The sequence below is a fragment of the Dermacentor albipictus genome, chromosome 1, assembly GCF_038994185.2.
Source record: "Dermacentor albipictus isolate Rhodes 1998 colony chromosome 1, USDA_Dalb.pri_finalv2, whole genome shotgun sequence".
In the NCBI taxonomy this organism is placed as follows: domain Eukaryota; kingdom Metazoa; phylum Arthropoda; class Arachnida; order Ixodida; family Ixodidae; genus Dermacentor; species Dermacentor albipictus.
The window spans coordinates 427,939,715-427,958,936 of NC_091821.1; the positions used below are offsets into that span (position 1 = coordinate 427,939,715).

General features: G+C 47.1%; 1 protein-coding gene across 2 annotated transcripts in view; it reads left to right on the plus strand.

Moving 5' to 3' along the window:
• LOC135897352 (high-affinity choline transporter 1-like) overlaps positions 1-19,222 on the plus strand; it is a 77,489-nt gene that overhangs the window by 20,236 nt on the left and 38,031 nt on the right. For both annotated transcript variants that reach the window (XM_065425967.1, XM_065425971.1), the window contains exon 3: positions 10,337-10,444. In XM_065425967.1, coding sequence (XP_065282039.1) covers positions 10,337-10,444 — 108 coding nt within the window. The remainder of the gene's footprint in view (positions 1-10,336; positions 10,445-19,222) is intronic.

The window sequence follows — 19,222 nt, forward strand, 5'->3', positions numbered from 1 at the left end:
GTTTTATTCGTGTAAATAATTCGTTTTAAGTTTCATTTATTTGTAATTGTGCTTGGGCTTGGTGGGTTGAACTGGTTGCACAGCCACTGAATAGTTCCCTGACCTTGGTTTTCTGGTTTTCTGGCTTTTCTGCTAAAACACAACCTTAGGCTAAACTGATCGGTTATATAGGAGACGTATCCCGTACAAAAATGACTGTTGATTAACCATTTATATATTGTGTATATTGTTGGGCAATTGTTGAAACAACGGACTTCAACAAATTTTCAGAAGCAATTGAGTTCGCTCAACACTTGCACAACATTACCCTTCACTGTTCTCAATAAACAATTTATTGGGTAATTTGTATTAATTTTTGTAGTTGGTTTTCTGTTGTGAATCGGTTGAGTCCAGTATACAATAATTAGAACTCGCATATGAAGACATTCCAAAAACTTATTGCGAAGCGTTCCAACCTCATTCCTGCCACTTTGCGGGAGGTAGGTTCTTCTTTCGCCTCGCTTTCATTAAAAGACAATAATGTGTGACCGATGGGGTGGAATCGAACAGCGGCCGTCGAGCCCGGTACTCCAACTAATAGGCCCCGAGCGCGCGCATCCTCCTCTCATTCGAAAGCCAGTAAGCTCTGAAATGCTTGACGCGTGCGCCGCGTGCCACTTCCTTATGCTGTCGCTACTGCTGGCGCTTCAGCCCCACTTTCGTAGCCGCTTTCGCTACGTAAAAACTGCAACTTTAGACTAGCTTCATAACCGCCCAAGTTCATAACGATTCATTTCTTAGCTGGTGTGCAAATGCCATCGTCGTTTTAACATTGGTACGATCCAAAATGAGCGCGTTTCGGGGAGCAGAAGGCGAAATTCACTTGCAAACACGGGGACTACGCGCATGTGGAGTTCCCCAAAAGTAGACACGTTAACAGCGCGGCTGGCGATAAGACAGGCACCGACACGCAACGACGCTACCTTCGAGCGTCGTACGCTCTGTGGAAACCGTAGGATGCAAGCGCGCACACGCTACAAACATACACGTGTGAGGTCTTCGAATTTTCTGCGACGCGCCCTCTGCCCGTAAAGCAAATATAGTTTTTTTTATCCAACGGCCATGGTACTAGAGATCAAAGAACGAACGCGCTTTGAGATCGCAGCGCGCAGCCGCTATAACCATTGACTTCAAAGAGGTTCGGATTCAGCAACAGCCGCAACAGTATCAAAGCTAATCGCAGTATCTGCGGCTAATCCCGACTCTCGCCTTGCAAGAAGCACGCGATTTATTTGAGCCTCGCCGAACTGTCGTCCTCTCGTCTCTTACAAACCTGCAGGTATCGTATGTTAAGGTAAATAGAAGAACACCAAAGGGGAATGAAAGAAATACAGCTAACGGACTCTTACCATACCTTACTTGTCACCTCGTCATCTGCAAAGGCGCTATTTTAGAAGCGTCATTTTTGTAACAATAGCGAAATTAGTAGTAATTTTCATTTCTAGGTGGCGCAACAAACGCCAAGGTAGCGTTCGGGTGTGTGTGTGTGTGTGTGTGTGTGTGTGTGTGTGTGTGTGTGTGTGTGTGTGTGTGTGTGTGTGTGTGTCTGTGCGCGTGTGTACGCGCGCGCACGTGGTTGCAACCGTTGTAGCTTCGTTTTGCACACACTTTTCCAACAGTACAGATGGTTACCGCTAGTTTCGTAGTCGTATTTTTTGGTCGTAGTATTCATTGTTTACGCTACAAATTAGGTTGTTCCGAAAATTTTGTGAAGGTTAGTGAATGATAAATTATTGCTAATTAAGTAGCGGTTTTCCAGTGCCGGTATTTTGTGTTTGGAAGGTTTTTATAACTCACTGCAATAGTGAAGCTGTGAACGGCTTTCGGACTCAGTTACTTGTTGCCTTTGAGCGGTGGTTCACGCCTCGAGCTTTTTGATGAAAGTATTTTTTTTGGACATCATGACGCACATTTTAGTGAAATGCTTTCACGACGATAAGTGGGACGTTTATCCGTTGAAGTGGTTGGCTCACCCAGCTACTAGTCTTCGCCTGATGTACGAGCCTGGCTGTTTTGATGAGTTGCGCGGCGGAGGTAATGATGCCTGTTGGAGAGAAGGCACCCCGAAACAGTCGCAGCCTAACTTTAGCAGAGAGGTGAGTAATCTCGTTTTCTTGAGCACGTAGCCTTCTTTTTCTATCTTGACATTAAAAAGCGTGAGATGTTAAGCACACCGTTCACTTTCTTCGACCAAACCGCATGGTCCGGAGCAAAAGCGCGCGATACTAACGCTCCCTGCCGCCGACACTTCGATTGATACAATGGTTGGCGAAGAAGCAGCGGCGCCCCACGTGAGTAAAATTGCATTGCTTCATTTGTTCCTGTCTAATAACGGTTCCTTAATTTGTATGAGAACACAATTGGGACATAAGGATTGGCTTCTCTACGCAGTGATAATTTTGTACAGTGGCCACGTCATCTTTCATGGGGGCTCAGGTGGGCCGTCTAAGCGCTTGTTATCGCGTTCCGATACGTGAGAGGCGCGCTGCCTTTCAAGGTATTTAGGCAGGCACTACGAGCTTAGGAGAACCGCGACAAATAATTGTGCAGCAAGTGTGCAGCTGTGCTACGCTTGTACCACACTCGTACCGGAAGGCAGTGTTGCACTTCACGCTTACGCCTTTCGTAACTATGGCGGCCGCCGTGGCAATTTGGGGCTCGAGGTCGTGGATACGATCCCTGCAGCGGTCGCATTCCAAAGGAGCGGAATGCAAAAACGCTCGTGCATTGTGCATTGTATGCACGTAAAAATTTCCAGGTGTCAAAATTAATACCGAGTCCCCAACTACGACCTGCCTCATAATCAGATCGTTGGTTTGGCACGTAGGACATCAGAATTATTTTTTTAATCCATAGTGGCTCATCGTATACTATGCAGTTAGTGTTATCACCTTTTGTGCCGTAGTGGTTGTGCGCCTCGATTTAGGTTGCGGCTAATCATGTGGCGCACCGCAACATATATTTCGCATCTTTGGGATTTACGGCCAACCGATTAGTCAAAGCTTCCGCGCGGTGACTGTACCATGGATACACAGCTCAAATTAACAGGTGTGGTGACGACGTCGGCTAAGAACACAGCCGCGGACGGGCTCGCCTTATCGCCTATCATCGCAAAAACTACCGCAGCAAGCATCTTTATCCAGCGCGGCGGGTTGCCGTTTAAGGCGTACTGTACAATTTTAACAGGCGATAACCGAAACATGCCACCGTTCTCTGCTGCCTCTTTGAGTTGAACCAATCCGAATGTGCGCTGCTTCCAGAAGCGAAAGGAGCGCCAATCGGCGCGTTGTCGCCTCGAGCTAAGCGTCGCACTCGAGCACCATTTGCGCGGCGAAAAATGACACGTGCATGAAGCTAGCTCACTGCGCAGACGCTACCGCGCAAAACGCGCAAGGGCGCGTACGCGACGTTCTGCACAGAAATCGCATGGAATGATCGGAGCCACGCCGCAGTGGCTAGCTTCAAAGAAGCGGTACATGTTCCCACTCGTTACAGGCACGCTCACGCTCGTATCGCTTTCGGCGTATCTTTAGGGCATTCCTGCTGCTGGACTTCTATCCAAAGATTCGATATCTGGGGCGCTATTCTGGACATTCCGCCATTTTCTTCGATGCGTGACGTAGGCGCGACGCAAACAAAATGGCGCTGGTGGCCCGGTTTTGCTTACATAACGTGACGCCAACTTGACGTTTCGCCTAAGAAACTGAAATGAAGGCACTCAATGTAGCGTTATCGGTAAGGCAAAACAGTTTTCCTCCGCAGTAAAAATAAAGCAGCTATCTCAAAGCGTATGATTATTCTGTCGAAAACGGCTCTCGCTTCCGTCGTCTGCTGCGTACAAGCCGTCGTCTGCTTCAGTAGCTCGGATGCGTGTCCCTGGAAAATGGAATGAGTCACCGCATGTTGGAGCCAACGCGCTTGTTTTCTTTCTTGAGGCAACATACGCGACCTACCAGCGGTGATGCGCGCACGTTCTAGGCCACGTTATCGCTATTTCGTGAAACGCAAGTGACTCAGCCCGACTCGGGTGGATGAGAAACGGCCTAATATCACCGATAGCGTTGCGCGCGCCAGAGATATCCACTAGAGCGACGCAAGCGCCGGCGCTGCCATCTCTTGTTCATTTCGCTGGTTACTCGCACCGCAGGAGGAAACTTCAAGACGCCGCCTTGCGTACATTTCTTTTTATAAATTAGAAAGAGGCCGTTGTCATAACTTTTGATTGTGCGAAAAGGCACTAATCTCGATTACAATACAAATGCAGCAGTGAAAAGTGGACAACATTGCTGAAAGTTTGCTATATTCAACCAATATTATTTCGTATAAACGCGTTCTTTTAAAAAACGATGGCCCAAAACACAAATGCCAGCACCACCCGAGAGCGATGCAAATACAATGAGCACGCGTTATGAACAAAAGATTTTCGTGGTGCCAAACGACGGGGAAAATGTGGCGATACGCATTCCTCTTGGCTGCCATTGCATATGGCTTCCCATTAGCATAATTCGCGCGGCTCGCCGCAGCAAAAATTATGGCGGAAAATCTCAGCAATGGCGGCCCTGCGCAACGTCACGCATCGTCAAAATGACGTTTACGAAACAGCCCTTCCTGTGACGCTCCCTACGAGATATTCCTTCAGCCAATCAGCAAGCTGGCATGGCGCGTGTCTTGAATCGCCACCACATATTCGCGCAATTGCAGATGCATTGCACTGGCTTTTGCACGCTACCGCTCACATTCTTTTTGAAGCGCTAACATCACCATATATCTGCCAAGGAGCAAAAAAATGTATTAGTCCATAAAATTTGCAGCTCCACGTCACGTTTCGTCATCTTGATGAAAACGCAAAATGACATTTCGCAAAACTTCCGCTTCCTGGCACAAATTTCAAAACACGTGACCTCTCGACAGCCAATCAGAGAGTAAACATGGCGGATAATGGCGGCCGTGCAGCCGCCATGCGTGTCCAGAATAGAGCCCCTGCTTGGTATCGGCTGTGCACTGTTGCGTTGTCTTTGGTTCTGCGAGAGACCCAAAATATTTTTCCCCGCTGTGAAACGAGGGTGTGCGTTTCTTAGCTAACATTTACCGTAGCAACCCATTTCTTCCTTTCCTCGACGGCACTCGTAAAGAGTCGCAAATTTTTACTTGCCAGTATAGTGTGTACTTCTCTTTCTTGCGTAGTTATGTGCAGTGTGTGGCAGATTCTTAATCTGCGTAATCTCATTTTCTGTCCGTATTCGCTTCTCACAGGTTACGCATGCATCAAATTCCCAGGTGCTAAAGTGTTCTACATCAACAGCACCTTGGCGTCGTGCAAGAGACACCGTTGATATGTGGCTGATCCACTAGCAAGCTCGCATATCTGTTGCCACTCTTCATCAAGTGGGATTTTCAACTATTTTTTGTGCTGCTCTGTGGTGTACTAGCTGCCGCATGGACGCTGTGAAGGCTTAATTTGGATTTGCTCTGGCGCTTAGTAGTAAGAGATGGGATACCTTTCGAGGAGGGGGGGGGGGGCATCTATTTTTGTTTGTGAGAATGTTTGCCAGCCTAACCAAGTGATACGTGCGTACTGTAAACAGCAGCGCGAACAGAGGCGGACGACGGACGACGAAATAGGTAGGAGCACACACGAGCGCAAGCTCAACAAAAAATTTATTTTTGAAGACAGAGGTATTAAAGACACTGGTCAACTTCACAAAGGTAAAAAGCCGTGCATGCGTGGCACAAACAGCCACGTGCGACAAGAAAAAAATACGAAAAAGCCATGTTATATAGAATAAACGTGCGTGAAAAACGAGAACTATCGGACAAATCTTTCGAAAAAGCGAAAGATTTGTCCGATAACGGATACTACCCAACGAGAAATATTGTTTTGAGAACTGCAACTTTTTCCTACTAAGGACAACAGATAACTTGGTTATGCATTTGTTTCGTTTGTGATCAAAAATTATTGCTTCTCGAACTCCTCTGGTGTTGAGGTATAGAGCAGAAAGAACGGTTGTTTCATCACAAAGACCAGAACACAAGAGGACCTACGGAAGAATTATTTATTGATCACGAAGAAATATTCATAAGCAAGGTTTCTGTGACCCTTAGTGGGAAAGTGTTCCTGCAGTATTTCTCGTTAATATCACTTACAGGACAAACCTTTCAGTTTTCTTTTTTTTTGACGCACATGTTTGTTCTACAGGACATGTCTTTCGGTCCTTTTTTGTTGTGCTGGGCTGTTTTCGCTGCACATCCATGGCTTTTTGTTTGTAAGGTTGGCCAATGTGTTTCAAATCTTTGTCTTCCCAAATAAACTTCTACTTGAGTCAGCATTCATGTGTGTTCCTACCTTAATTCATCCTTCTCGTCTCTGTTTGGCTGGTTGTAAAATATAAATATACACCGAATTGGCGAAGTGTCCACAGAATTGATCCATGAAGTTATTTGCGCTGCTTATTTCAGGAAGAACACTATAGGGTCTTATCTTCTCTTTGTTTTTCACACAGATGTACATTTTTCTAGTTCGACTTCAAGGAGTCGCCTGAGGAAAGCAACAAGAGTGATGGTAGTTTCCTTTGTGTGTGAGATTTATTAATTTCATCCATTCAAGGCATGACATGTCACGTGCCTGTTTGTATGTATGCAAGCATTTGTAGTTTTTAAACATACTAAGCTCCATCTTTCGGTTCTCATGACGCTCCTTTTTGTACTGTGCTTCATTCTCCAGGCGCAGGAACCTTTTTTTATGCGGTAAGTGCATGTGTTTTTTTTCTATATATATTGCAGAAAAAATTGTCGTTAGCTTAAATATGCATGTATATCACTTTCCTTGTAATTTGTTTTCAATACGGGTGCTGTATCTCCCTCCGTCTTTGTTACTGCTTTGTCCCAATTTTTATGCAACCTTTTATGTATTTAATGCAATAAAGTTCTGGTAGCACTTTAATAACATTTTACCTGCGCAGTTAAGGTCATCGGTGTTTCGTATACGCATTTATTGCGTTTTTCACTGTTTCTTATCTCTTTATTGACTGGGGTACCACTTAGTTGCTGGGTATAGTGAAAAAAGCCCCAAAAAGTGCTCTAATTAGCTTTGTGCAAGTCCAGAAAAATTAACTGAAGATGAGCTCACTAATTTGAGGAAATGCCTCCAACACACTCTTCTGTATCCCAAATTAACATAATCAAATGGTGTACTGTTTGTTCTTGACTTGTGCCAGGGAGATAAGCTCCATTCATTACGCAAAAGTTTTACAAGTTTATTTCTCAAGAAAGCAAACCTGGCTCGTCAGAAACATGATTCAGGTGTTCACCATGCCCGACAACTTTCTAAATGATGTCTCGTAAATTAATAGCTAACATGAGTGATGTCATCCTATAAAATAATTGGGCAACACGAAAATATATACATCTCGAAGACAATAAGCTCAGGCAAGTCTACTTTGGTACTTCATTAAATTTTAATGGTGGTTAAAGACGTGTGCTAAAGCTTGGACATATTTACGTCAAGTCATTTGTTTCAAGTCTGTTATTTTGCCTTCTCACGATCAGCCGTAGCTCTTCCTGTGATGTGTTAGTGTGCGAAACATTTTAATGTAGCATATTCAGATGTCTTTTGTGTATTCACATGCAAGCAGCTTAAAGTGTTCATGTGTTCAAAGTTGGTTGTTACAAGGGTATGCTTAAGCCCTGCCTTTTGAGTCGCTTTGCCTTCTAGTCATGAACCTAAGTCGAAAGTGAAGACCACAATGATCGTTTTGATTGAATTCATATGTATGGGTTTTTTCAGATGTATTTACACTGCTAAAAGCGCTTTAGATAGTAGCCCACTTCTCCAGGTTCGATGTAATGGTGCCTTATGCAATGTAATCATGTTTCATGTGCATGCATCTTTAGTGTAAATAAAGGTACTTCTAATTGATCATTCTCTCCTTTTCTTTTGTTGTGTTTGGGAAAGTTATGAGCAGGCACCGGGGCATGCAAGTGTGAATGGCAAAGCAATTTCAATATATGAATAAATATCCACTAGCCCAACGAAACATCAATGATATTTCAATGGAGACTTTTGAAATCTCAATGCCATCTCAACTGGGCCACAATGTACTTTTCCGTGCTGTGGCAATAACTCAACAACAGGTCACCAGAACTACCACAACGTCACTTCAATGCAGAATCAATGGTAACCCAACAGCCATTCAACAAAACAAACACAATGGGCCGTCTAAGCACAATGGACTTTCAATGGTAACTTAACAATTATTCAACCTTGAGAGACCCAATGGTGTTTCAATTAAATTTCAGTGGCCAATATTCAAGCGCCCACAACACTCAACCCAACAATTCAACAAACTCAATAATTCCTCAATAAAAAACTCAACATTAATCAACGATATTTCAATGCCGTCTCAATAATTTTTTTGTAAGGGTAGACAGGGAGTATGGACTTTAAAGGCCTGCACATGCCTACCCTGATAACGTCCAAGCCAGACCTGGCGTCCAATACATCCTGTCACTAAAGACGCCTTTAGCGCAGCATTCATTCATATCGTCGCACAGTGGTTCAGGATGCGTCGTGCACTCAAAGCGTGGTCTTTCCTCTCATATATTGCAACTAAAGGTTACAATATATGAAAAAGCCGCTATGCTCAATAAGTTCAAAGTAACGATTAGTGATTTTCGGCTCAGAGACGGAAGTGGAAGATTCGGTATAGGTTATAGTTTATTTGCACTGGATAAGGTAACTTGAAATTTAAAGGTGCAGAATGCGTGCAGGTTCTGCGGAAAAGCGATGACCCATGTAAGCAGATGTGCCCGAAAAACAAACCGTCTAATCTGAATCGCGAGAGCCTTGCTTCGAAACTTGCGCCAGTCAAGTCTTCTAGACATTCTTCGAATTTTGTTAGTCATCTCAACTTACTGGGCTGCTTTTTTTCTTCTTCACTTTGTTTTATGCTTATTTTCATCGTGTCAATACGAACATCTCATCTGAAGTAGCAGGCACCGCATGTAGCAAAGCTGACATGATCAGATTCCATTAAATTGTCTCTGTGTTTCCTTCTCTCTCTTGATAAGTGCACAACCTCGGCGAACTGTTCAGTTTACATTGCTAAAGCATGCGCGGGGAAGAAAAGGACACGAAATGACGCGGCTATACACAAAGTGCGTTACAAAGGCTGACGCTGTGTATGTGCGCGTGTGTGTGTGCGTGTCGTTTTTTTTTATGTAGAAAAACGTAAAGGTAGGGTACATTAAAGCCGGCTATCCCCAACTTGCAAAATTCGTTCCACATGCTACATTATAAAGGAAGAGCAACAAGTGTCAACGAGCGCTAGAAAACAAACGAACATACGCCTGGCGTGTATAGTTTTAGATCGGCCGAGTTGTTGTTTCCGACGGTAATAACAAGGTGTTGTCCTCTGTTAAATTTCTACACTGAAAAAAGACAATGCCTCAAAGCGTAAATTCCTCACCCATAGCTCACACCTTACCCACCACGCTGGCTTAGCCGCTATGGCGGAGTGCTCGGCCGCATTTTGATGCGGGGTGAAATGCAAAAACGCCCATGAACCATGCATTGGGTGCGCATATATTAAAGAACCCTAGGTGGTTAAAATTCATCCAGAGTTCCTCACTAGAGCGTGCCTCATAATCAGATCGTGGTCTTGGAACGCAAACACCCAGAACTCAATTGAATTTAATTTGATTTACGCCTTAAATAGCCGGTTTGGCATTCCCCGAACTTTTGCGCGCTGTCACTGCAAATGCAGACATAAAATACCCGCGCTAGATTCTGACTTATTGTGTGGCTTATTTGGGTGCACGTGTGACTTGTGTGGCTTATGTGGCTTGTGTGGCTTATTTGGGTGCACGTTAATGCGACACGTTAAACGCTTAAAAGAGGAGAAAATGCTGCGGTGGAACGCTCTGGAAGGACACCACTCATCCCCTCCTTCCCGCGCTCTTCCCCTTTGACGGCTGCGGGAGAGGGTTCCGGCAGCGAGAGTCGAGGAGGGCAGCCGCCTCAAGTGCCGGCGCTCTCGCCTCTGCAGGCAACGCACGTATGGGAAATCGGCCTATATCGTAAGCCCCCTATAGATACACTTGTTGACGCCAATATTCTCCACAGAATTGCTCACTTAAACAACAAACACCATATCAATATCTGCACTGCAACAAATATAGGCGTACGAGCGCATCTTTGCCTTAATGAAGCGGATGACCTTCCAGAAACGCTCCGCTATTCGCTGATATTGGCAGTCAGCGTCGATAGATTCAGCTGATTTCTTTCCCCTCCTCAACGCAGCAACTTGGGTAGGAGGAGGCTACCTCAACGGGACCGCCGAGGCCGTGTTCAATTACGGCATCGTATGGTGTCACGCTCCGATCGGCTACGCACTCAGCCTCGTAATAGGTGAGCTGTAAGACCCGGTAAGGTTACGGTTGACCCAGCAGGGAAGCCTGCCTCGATGCCCTTACAAGAAACGTCGCCAGCACGACCGTCGCTATAAAGCAAAAGCGACAGTACAGTATGGCGTAACATTCATACTAATTGCATCTCAGCTGCTCAGAGACTTTACAGACTTTACACCCTTAAGGTCGCCGCTTTCTTCCATGGCTAACACCTTTGCTCTTAAGGCAATAGAATATGTACATTGCACTAGACACCGAGCTCGAACTACGCATGCGATGAGAGAAGCCGTAGTTGAAAACTGTGTAATAATACTGACCACTTGGCGTTCATAGAAATATCTGACACGAGAGTTCGACAGCTCATGCAGTTTTCGAGAAAGCTCGTGCAGTTTTTGTGCCGTATGTCGGAACTCTCATACTCACGACGAAAAATGTCTCAAAGGAACGCTCCATTGGTCCCCATTAGTGATATGGATACGATCACACTACTTAAAGGGGGAGAGTGTTATACCATGAGACAGACCAAACGCCCTTTAAACAGCCATAAGTTTTTTTTAAATAGTGTGCGGGAGGGCTTAGCCTTTAGAATAGTCAGGAGACCATAACGCAGGTCGTCATATTGGTCTCGAAAGAGCACCTTTCACTGCGTGCGACAGTCATTTCCAAGTAAATATATAGATACGTTTGTCAAATACAGAAGCTATACAGCAACCGGAAGCTATACAGCAACCACCACAGACACAGCTGAGGTTCCCCCGATGCTGACTGTATTAGAACTGAGCAAAAGGGAAAAAAAATTACGCCTACCCAACCCGTGTACTAAAATCCATGTGAAGCGGAGCTTTCTTTAAGAGCTCAGTTAAATTATGTATAGCTAACTGCCATGCGTACTATTGTCCTTGCTTTTATTCAGCCACACTAGTACGTAACGAATTACCAATTACCTGTAATTCAATAAATTTCGGGGTAGTTTCATGATCGAATGACTGCTTCTTTTGTATTTGCCCTCAGTAATGTTCAGTGTAATTCAAAAGCAATTTTCAGCAATCAATTACTTGTAACCAGTTACTTTATTGACGAGGGAAGCTGTAACAGTCGATGCAGCTGCGTCGGTTAACAGGAGGCTCCTGCCTCGTGGCAGGCCCGTAGTCGTACCACGCAGCACCCTTGCAGGTGTGCATGCTCAAACAGGCAAACCAGCGCACTCAGTATGTTCTTTTTTTCTGAACGCTCCACTAGACGTCGGCCGACGTTTTGAACCGGCGCTGTCGTGGCTACAGGTAGCGAGGGCCTCTACGGCGTTGATGCGCTTTGAAATCCCCTACGGACTTTTTTTCGTCGTTGTTCTTGGTGTTGTTGTTCACCGAACCTGCCGGGAGAGCGTTATACATCAGCAACAGTGGAACGCTGTGCTTCATAGGAGACCCAGCCGCGAGCATCTTGCATGGAAAGTGTTAGTTCCTTGTTACACCGCCATTTCCTCTTGCGCGCACATCGAGCGAGGATTCAGTGTCGATGCCCGATGCCTTCACAAGAGAACGAGGGCAGCGAAAGGGAAATGTTGAAAGGCAGCTGCTATATAAGATAAGCAGCGTGGTGATCGGATTCAGAGGAGGAACTCAAAGAGGCAGGCCAGATCTTTTATTTACTGTGTACGTGCAATTTTAATAACAGTTAGGAGGAAAAGCAACGTAAAAGTAATCCCCCGATTTTAGAAATTACTCACTTACTTTCTTGGGGCAGTGACTGGTCACTGTAATAAATTACAATTTGAATGAGATAACTGCAATGGTAATGGGTTACATGTTTAACATCCGCAAGTCCGCATTCAATACAACGTGTAATATAATGTGTAAGTTAACGCATCGGCGTGCACAGGTCCCAGATTTAATGTCATGCAATCTTTACGTTTCTACAAACAGCACTTCGCTTCGAAAATAAAATGTGTCTCACCCTTCAAAAGAGCAGTTATTGACTGTGCATGGCCCCGACGTGGCAAGCAGTGTTTTTGCATTTCAACTAATATACGGTGTTTTTACTGCGTCAGACTCCTTTTGTTTTAAAAAGAACTACAAAACTTACCAGGATTATGTCACTACAGGTTATTTATCTGCGCAGGTGGACACCATTCGCAAAAAAAAAGAGAAACAGCAATCAATTCACAAATTGAAGTAATAACGTTAATTAATTTATAAGTTACAAACTTTACGGCGCAATGTTTATATCGGTAAGTTGGAGGGAATCGAACTATCTTAGCGCATAAAATCCTGTACTTTATAACTGCACATTGAACATTTTAACACCCTTATGGGTGTCTAAATGGTGCTTAGTTTTCCCATGGCTACCACACTGGCGTTTAAGGGGTAAAATCGAATCGTTGTTGCGGACAAGTGAAGTTTTCTGGTTTGTCAGCTTTTTGGACCAAGTAATAATGATTACAATTGCGAAAGACCGCACCAGAACGGCATTAAATAGAACTTCCTAGCTATCGCTGTCAAATTCTCGTGTCAGATATTTCTCTGCGCCCCAGCGTCATGGTCCGAATTAATAAATGGTTTTCAACTACACCTTTTCTCATCGCACGTATACTCTCTAAAACAAAATTACACCCTTTGGGTTGTATCTTGCCACACAACAATAAACGTCATCGGTCCTGTCCGCATTTCCTTTCTTTAACGCTGCAAGCCCGTTACTTCCCAGTAACGAACGGCATGCGCGTTAACAGTATGACATAGCATTCCCGACAGGAAAGTAGCGGGTGCGGCGTTTTCAAGGAAGGAAACGCAAGCAAGGCAGAGGGCGATTATTGATGTGTAGCAAATGCGCTCCCGAAAGGGTGAAACTGTTTTTAGAGTGTAGTTAGGCTCGCTGTAGTGCACAATAAAAAAATGTATACCCCTAAAGGTCAGAATGCTAGCCAGGCATTCAAACAAAAAAACATTTTGTGCCCTTTGGCCTTTATCTTTTCCCACAACGATAATCGTCATATGCCTTGCGCTCCTTTCCTTTCTTTAACACTGCGCGTCCGGCACTTCCAGGCTATGAACGACATGCGCGTCATCAGCGTGACGTAGCATTCTCGAGAGCAAAATTTGGCGGAAAAACGTACACTCTAAAAAAAAGTTTACACCCTTTGGGTCGTATCTTGCAACACAACGATACACTCTAAAAACAGTTGCACCCTTTGGGGTGCATATTTGCCGCACTACGATAATCGTCATCTGTCTTGTCCGCATTTCCGTTTTTTAACGCGGCGAGCCCGGTACTTTCCAGTAACGAACGGCATGAGCGTTATCAGCATGACACAGCATTCCCGACAGGAAAGTAACGAGCGCAGCATTTTCAAGAAAGGAAATGCGGGCAAGACAGATGACGATTATTGTTCTGTGCCAAATACACACTCCAAAGGGTGTAAACTCTTCTTACACTCTTACATCGGTCGCACCCTTTGGGGTGTATATTTGTCCCACAACGATAATCGTCATCTACCTTGCTTCCGTTTCCTTTCTTGAAAACTCGGCGCACGCTTGTCGAGCTTGTCTTGTCGAGAATGCTGCGTCACACTGATAACGCGCACGGCGTTCGTGACTGGGAAGTACCGGGCTCGCAGCGTTAAAGAAAGGAAACGCGGGCAAGACCGATGGCAATTATTGTTGTGGAACAAGATAAGCCCCAATGGGTGTAAATTTTTTTAAGAGTGTAGCATTATAAATATTTGCACCCGTTGGGGCGTATTTTTTCCCACAACAATAATAATCTGTGTTGCCCTCGTTTCCTTTCCTTAACGCTGCGAGCCCGGTACTTCCCAGTCAGGAACGGCATGCGCGTTATCATTGTGACACAGTTCCTTTTTTTTTCATTCGAAAGCATGCCCTTAGGCATAATACAAAAGATGTTAGAAATACACGAACAGATTCGACTCATTCAAAAAATCTAGGAGTGAACGATGATGGGGTCCATGAATCCAACGTTCAAGGTCGGGTGGGCGGCCAGGCCGAAGGCCTGTGGCCGGGAGATGGCGGAGACGGCTTAGATGAAGCCCTGGGCACGTCAATAATAGGTGTGTCACTGTCACATTTTGGATTCCTGTGTTGCAAAATGGGCACGATGAGTCGTAAGGACCATGGTATTGTTGTGGCCAGAGAGCGGTCACAGACGGGGTGAGCGCGACCCCGACACGTAGCCTCCTTAACGTAACCTCCTCTCGGCGGGTTAACCCGCCAGGGAGGTCTGACCCACACGGAGGTATGAGAGCTCGTGGGGTGCGTCGGAGGTTTTCCTTTTCCCGGATCAGTCGTTCACAGGCGTCTTCAGGAAAATGTGGAAGTGGGTATGTTGTAATCTGTGGGTGGGTTGCCATATCTGCTTCAAGGAGACCCGGCAGGGCTGCTCGAGGCACCCACTGGACGCGTATTAGGATATTCGTAGTGGCAGCAAGACGGTGAATGCTATCTGACAATAGGGTGGACCGAGATACCCTACGTATGTCGTGGATGGCTTGAGTCGAGTCTGTGCGAATGATCAGTTGAGAGTATCGAGCATCTGGAACAGTAGGTAGCAACGTGGCCAAGCCGTCTCGTATGGCAGCAAGCTCGGCAAGGTAGGCCGGTGGTGCAGGATCGTCAACATACGAGCACGTTTGGCCTGCCTCTGGTATCAATGGACACACGAGAGCTGTGTGAATCATGGTGCCATTAACACTGACATCAGTGTATGCTACAAGAGTCGTATCGTCTTGGTTGTCATCGGCGTGATGAAGGCGGGAAACATGGGCATTCGCCTGACGAGGAACCGGGCTATACAGACGACCAAGAGGCTTATTGTCACTTAATTGTACCCTTTGCCACGGAGCTACATCGGGTCTCGTAGATGCTGGATTGTCTATATCGTGCCCCATGTACCGGGCCAGTGAAGCAGCCGAGCCGAAATATGATGGCTTTAGGGCGCGCGCGTATCGATGTTGGTGTACGAGTTCGTCAATAGTGTTGAGTTGGGACTCAGCCTGTAGAGTTGGCAACGGAGTGAGACGTGGTAGTCCCGTTATGGCCCGCATAGCTTCATTATTAATGGCCTCAAGGGGAGCCCATTGTGCCTTCGTGAGATGATGAAACTGGGCTCTGTAGACGAGTCGTGGTTGCAATACAGAACGGACCAGAAGGTGAGCCATGTTGGTGCTCGCTCCGCCAGATTTCTTCGCAATCCGACGTATCAACTGTATCGTTTCTGTGGCCTGTTGCTTTGCATTCTTGACCCATGGTCCCGCAGATCCGGAGGAATCCATTTCAAGGCCGAGTACACGGAGAGTTGAAGCCTCGTGTAATGGTTGCTGATCCAGAGTTAACTGAAGAGGCCGGAGTGCCAGTAGACGGCACCCATACTTGTTCGCTACTGACTTGTACGTCGTCTTGTCCTTGTAAATGTCAAGGCCTATCTGAGCACACCAGTTGTGCGTCATGTTTAGGGCCTCTTGGAGCGCTTGTTCTTGGTGGCAGATTTCAGGATCAACTGACCAGACAGTGATGTCATCTGCGTACATTATGTACTGTGCGTTATGTATCGTGGCTAGCTTCCAGGCTAGTGGAAGGAGAGCAATATTAAATAGGACTGGTGCGAGCACATATCCTTGTGGGACACCCCGATGTGCGACGAACTGATCTACTGCTTGGCCAGCCAGGCGAATGGAGAAGGTGCGAGCGCACAGGAAGGCTTCGACGAATGTGCAGACACGGCTAGGGAATTGAAGCCAATGGAGAATTCCGACAATTGCTTCGTGACTCACATGGTCGTATGCTTTACGAATATCTATTGCCAGAATCATGCAAATTCTTCGGGAGCGGCCTCCGATGAGAACCATAGAAGATAGGTACGCAAGGCCATCCTCTGCGCCTAGATGAGCACGGAACCCGATTTGGCCAGGATGATACCATGAGTACCGCTCGAGCCACCATGTAATACGTGTCGCGAGCATACGCTCCATCAGTTTGCCTAACGTTGAGGTTAGTGCTATTGGGCGCATATGAGCGATATTATCTTGGGGTTTTCCGGGTTTGGGAACAGGGACCATTTCTGCATGCCGCCAAGAATTGGGAATGACTCCTGTAGCCCAAGCTTCGTTTATGGCCCCCCACAGCACTTCGAGAACCTTGCCTTCCGTGTTTTTATAAAGTTCATACGGTATGCCATCCGGTCCTGGTGCCTTGCATGGCTTCGACAGGTCGATTGCCGCTAAAAATTCCGCCATAGTGAAAGGAGCTTGTATACCCTCGATGTCAGAGAGCGTAGGTGGCGTGCCTGCGTCCGCGGGAAGGCAGTTTTGAACAACGAAGGGAGGCGGTGCTGTGTCCAAAGCCGGAAAAACGGTGTGGGCGACAGTTTCTGCGAATACTGCTGGTGTCTGGCCCGATACTAACAGGGCGCAGGTTGCGGGCTCTGGAGGGCGCCGACCACGTTCCATTACTCGGAAGGTGCGCCAAATGGAGGCATTGGACGACGAAGGTCCGAGAGAAGAGCACCAGTCCATCCAGCGGCCACGTTCTAAGCGGTGTTCGTGGCGCCGAGCTACTGCAGTAAGGCGTTGGGCCTCTAAGCGAAGGGTATTTGACGCAGGGTCACGTTCTGATGCAAGTTCTGCTTGGTGGCGCGACGCCCAGAGACGCAGAAGTTGCAAATCAGGAGCGGTTCGCGATTCATCAACCCACGACGTACGTGTCACCTCAACCAATGCCGCCTTAAGACAATGGGACGGGTCCACCATGAAGTTGGATACATTGCTTTCTGATACCACCCTGTATCGATCCCAGTACACCACTCGACATAGTCGGCGGAGGCGGCTTGTTCCGCCTGAAGATAAGCCAAGGTGAATCGGATGATGGTCGCTACCCCAGCAGTCGGGTTCACATGACCACGAGACGGTCGTCCTTCCTAGCCACCAAGATATGTCCGGTGAGTGTGGCGGCGCGCAAGGGTGGTCTCGCCGACGAGTAGGCACTGACACATCATTAAGGAGAGTGAATTGGGCGTCCATAAATGTGTCCAGCACACATGTACCACGCGCACTGGAAATAGCGTATCCCCATGTGGTGTGGGGCGCGTTAAAACCTCCTGCGACCATAATGGGGCAACTAGGTTGTTTCTGTCGTAGGTGCGCCAGCCAGCCGAGACACAACCGAGCCGCACGACCGCTGTAAGGGCGGGCATAGTATGAAACGATGATAACGTCCGTGCGTTGGAGACGAACCAATACGGCCACGACTTCTTGCCATAGAGTACACCACCGTGAAAGATCAACACGAGTCTCATGAAGAGTGCATCTTACATACGCTGCAACCTTTCCTGGAGGGACATCGGGCGTAGCACTCCTACGATCCAACATTGAAGGCGATAAGTATGCCACAAATCCTGGAATGGGTGGCAGGCCGTTGGATTCTTGAAGCAGTAGAGCCCAAGCACGCAGCTTGCCATATCTGAGACGCTGACGCAGCTCTCCGACCTTCCCCGCGATGCCGCGACAGTTCCACTGTAAGATGGCTTTTGGCACTCTTGAAGACGTAGCAGCCATCATAGATTAAGATTGGTCAGTAGAACCGAGGTGAGATGCTGGAGCTGTTGCGCAACGAAGCGCAGGAGTTCTTGGGGTGAAAGAGGCTTCGACACAGATGCCGGGTTAGCCATATGAGCAGGACAAGACGACGACGGCGAATGCGACGGCCGCGCTCCGTCATGACGACGCCGGAGCACTGTACGGCGTTCCTTGAGACGTTGGATCTCCCTTTCAAGGTTGGCGAGGCGAGCGTCGATCTCGAACTCTTCGTCTGCCAAAGGAAGCGGCGTGTCTTCTATCGATTGAGATGCCCGTTGCGGTCGTGAAGTGGACGACCTAACAGCTGCGCTATAGGTACGAGTGGCAGCATCACTTGTCTCTGTACTTGCGTTTGTCACCTGGCTAGCGTCCTCTTCCAGCGAGGCCAGAACGGCGTAACGGTTGTACACAGGGACTTGTTTCATTGATGAATCTCGAGGGGTCCTTGCTGGCTGTCGAGAATGGCGTTGTCGAGCCTTCTTAGTTGCCTTCAACTTCGTAGGACACGTCGTGGAAGTGATGTCATGATCGTTTGTTTGACATAGGCCGCATCTAAACGATGCCGACGGTTCAGGCTCCATGGTGTCGTCCTTAGGTGGGTACGGGCAGGATGATTTCATGTGTCCCTGTCTAAAGCAAGAGTAGCAGTACACAACGGAAGGCTTGAACGGACGCGGGCGCAGTACGCAGCCGTAATACAGGATACGTTCAGGTGGGGAATTAGGACCTTGAAGCGTGATTAGGCACGTACGACCGCTGCATAGGTAGCGAGCAGCCACGACCTTGTGTGTGGGACACGATAGTTCCTGCAGGAGCCTCTCGGGTTCTTCGTCAAGGTCAACGCCATTAACCACGTAGCGTCTTAAATCTGTACCACTGGCGAGGTACGCCTGGACTGGAAGGACACACTCTTCTGAGACTTGTATTTGTTGCAGTTCTTCGAGTTTATAAACTAGTGCCATAGCAGACACCCATACTGAGACCGTATTAGTGGGTTTGTGTAGAGCAAAACCTTGAAATCGGGAAGTCTCGAGGCAGGCGTCCAGGGCCGCTTGAATGATACGGTTGTGCAGAGTGGACATGTCATATCTAGCACGAGGCTTGATAACCACTTTGTACCACGATGTCGTTGGCGACTCCGGAGACGTGCGTGTCGGTCGTGCAGGCAGGCCTTGTGATGAGCGAGGTCTTTTCGGGGCT